This window comes from Merops nubicus, unplaced genomic scaffold (genome assembly GCF_000691845.1).
Source record: "Merops nubicus isolate BGI_N331 unplaced genomic scaffold, ASM69184v1 scaffold28439, whole genome shotgun sequence".
In the NCBI taxonomy this organism is placed as follows: Eukaryota; Metazoa; Chordata; class Aves; order Coraciiformes; family Meropidae; genus Merops; species Merops nubicus.
In genome coordinates this window covers 438-1,945 of record NW_008630670.1, presented here as the reverse complement: position 1 = coordinate 1,945, position 1,508 = coordinate 438, and the positions used below count along the sequence as shown (strand labels likewise).

General features: G+C 61.1%; 1 protein-coding gene across 1 annotated transcript in view; it reads left to right on the top strand.

Moving 5' to 3' along the window:
• TBRG4 (transforming growth factor beta regulator 4) overlaps positions 1-1,128 on the top strand; it is a gene marked incomplete at both ends in the record, with an annotated part of 3,007 nt that extends 1,879 nt beyond the window's left edge. Inside the window, 2 exons of the mRNA XM_008947388.1 lie at positions 293-403; positions 984-1,128. Of these exons, the coding sequence (XP_008945636.1) occupies positions 293-403; positions 984-1,128 (256 nt within the window). The remainder of the gene's footprint in view (positions 1-292; positions 404-983) is intronic.
• Positions 1,129-1,508: the final 380 nt, after the last annotated feature.

Genomic DNA, 1,508 nt, shown 5'->3' with positions numbered 1-1,508 from the left:
CCCTCAGCTGCTCCTCCCCACACTTGGGCTCTAGACCCTTCCCCAGCAGCTCCGTTGCCCTTCTCTGGCCACACTCCAGCCCCTCAAGATCTTTCTTCTACTGGGGCACCCAAACCTGACCCAGCACTCGAGCTGTGGCCTCCCCAGTCCCAGCCCAGGGCAAGTGCTGAAAGATCTGCTCGTGTTTTCTATCATGCTGGACGTGTCCTTGGCTGGTGCTTTCCATCTGTTCCTCTCCCAGCTCACAGAGGACAGACCTAACCCCTGGTTTTTACCCCTTGTTGTCCTGCAGTACGCCCTGGACAACAGGCAGCAGCTCTCAGGCACTCAGCTGTGTGGCATCATCCTGTCCTTTGCTCGCCTCAACTTCCAGCCCAGTGCAAGCGAGGACTTCTTCAGCATGGTAACCTTCCTCCTCAACCCCTCTTCATCAGCCTCCTCCCTCCTCAGCTTCTCAAAAAGCTCCCTCTGACACATCCCTCTCCAAAAGTGGGTGGTGGGTGGCTCGGGCCAGCTTTAAACTGGGTGAGAAGTGGGAAAGAGGAAGCACAGAGCTCAGGCTGGGCTGGAAAACCCACCCTGCAGTCACTGGTCCCTGTGGACCCCCTGCCACGTGCAGCTGAGGAGGAAGAGGAGCCAGATATGGGTGGGTTTCATCTGCAGGACCTCATCCCACCCCAGGGCTGTCCCCTGGGGTCAAGCCAGCCTGGAGGGTCTCCCTGGCACAGAGAGCAGGGTGAGGGGTGGGAGCAGCATCCAGGACACTCCACCCTGAGCAGGGATCACAAAGCTCCTCGTTTCTGAGGAGTGGCAGAAAAGTTCTCCAGGTTTAAGAGGAGAAAACCCTGTGGGGTGTGGAGCTGCCAGGCCCTTGCTGGGACCCCTGGGCAGACAGCCTGACACCACTGATGGGGTCCCAGCCCCCCCAGCTCCACTGGCAGCAGGATTGAGCCCCTGCAGCAAGCAGGTTTCCCTCTCTGCAGGTCCACGAGCAGCTGGAGGGGCAGCTGGAGAGCCTGGAGCCTCACCTCCTGACAGACCTGGTGTGGTCCCTCTGTGTGCTGCAGCAGGCCAGGGCTCCCTACCTGCAGCGAGTGCTGGCCCCCGACTTCCACGCCCAGATCAGAGGTGAGGGGGGTGTCAGGGGCTGAGAACCTCCAGCCTGGGGCAGGGAGGGGGGCTGCTGAGCCTGGAGCCTCCCAGTTTAGGTTAACAGGTCATTAGGCAGGAGGGGGTCAATATGGATCCCCCCCAGCTCAGTGCAGGGTGAGTGGGAGAGTTGGGCTACTGAGGGTCTCCCTCAGGCTCAGGATTTGTGCCTGTGAGTGCTGAGGGAGGAGAAAGGAGACAAGGGAAGCTGCTCAAGCCACCCTCCTCCACACTCCTCCCCTCTGCTCTCCTCCTCCTGCCTCTCCTCAAGCTCTCCAGAGCTTGTTGCTCTGCTCTGGTGTTCCCCCCAGGCCTGGAGCAGACCCGGGAGGGTTTGGGGCGGTCTCGGGTTTGGGGGG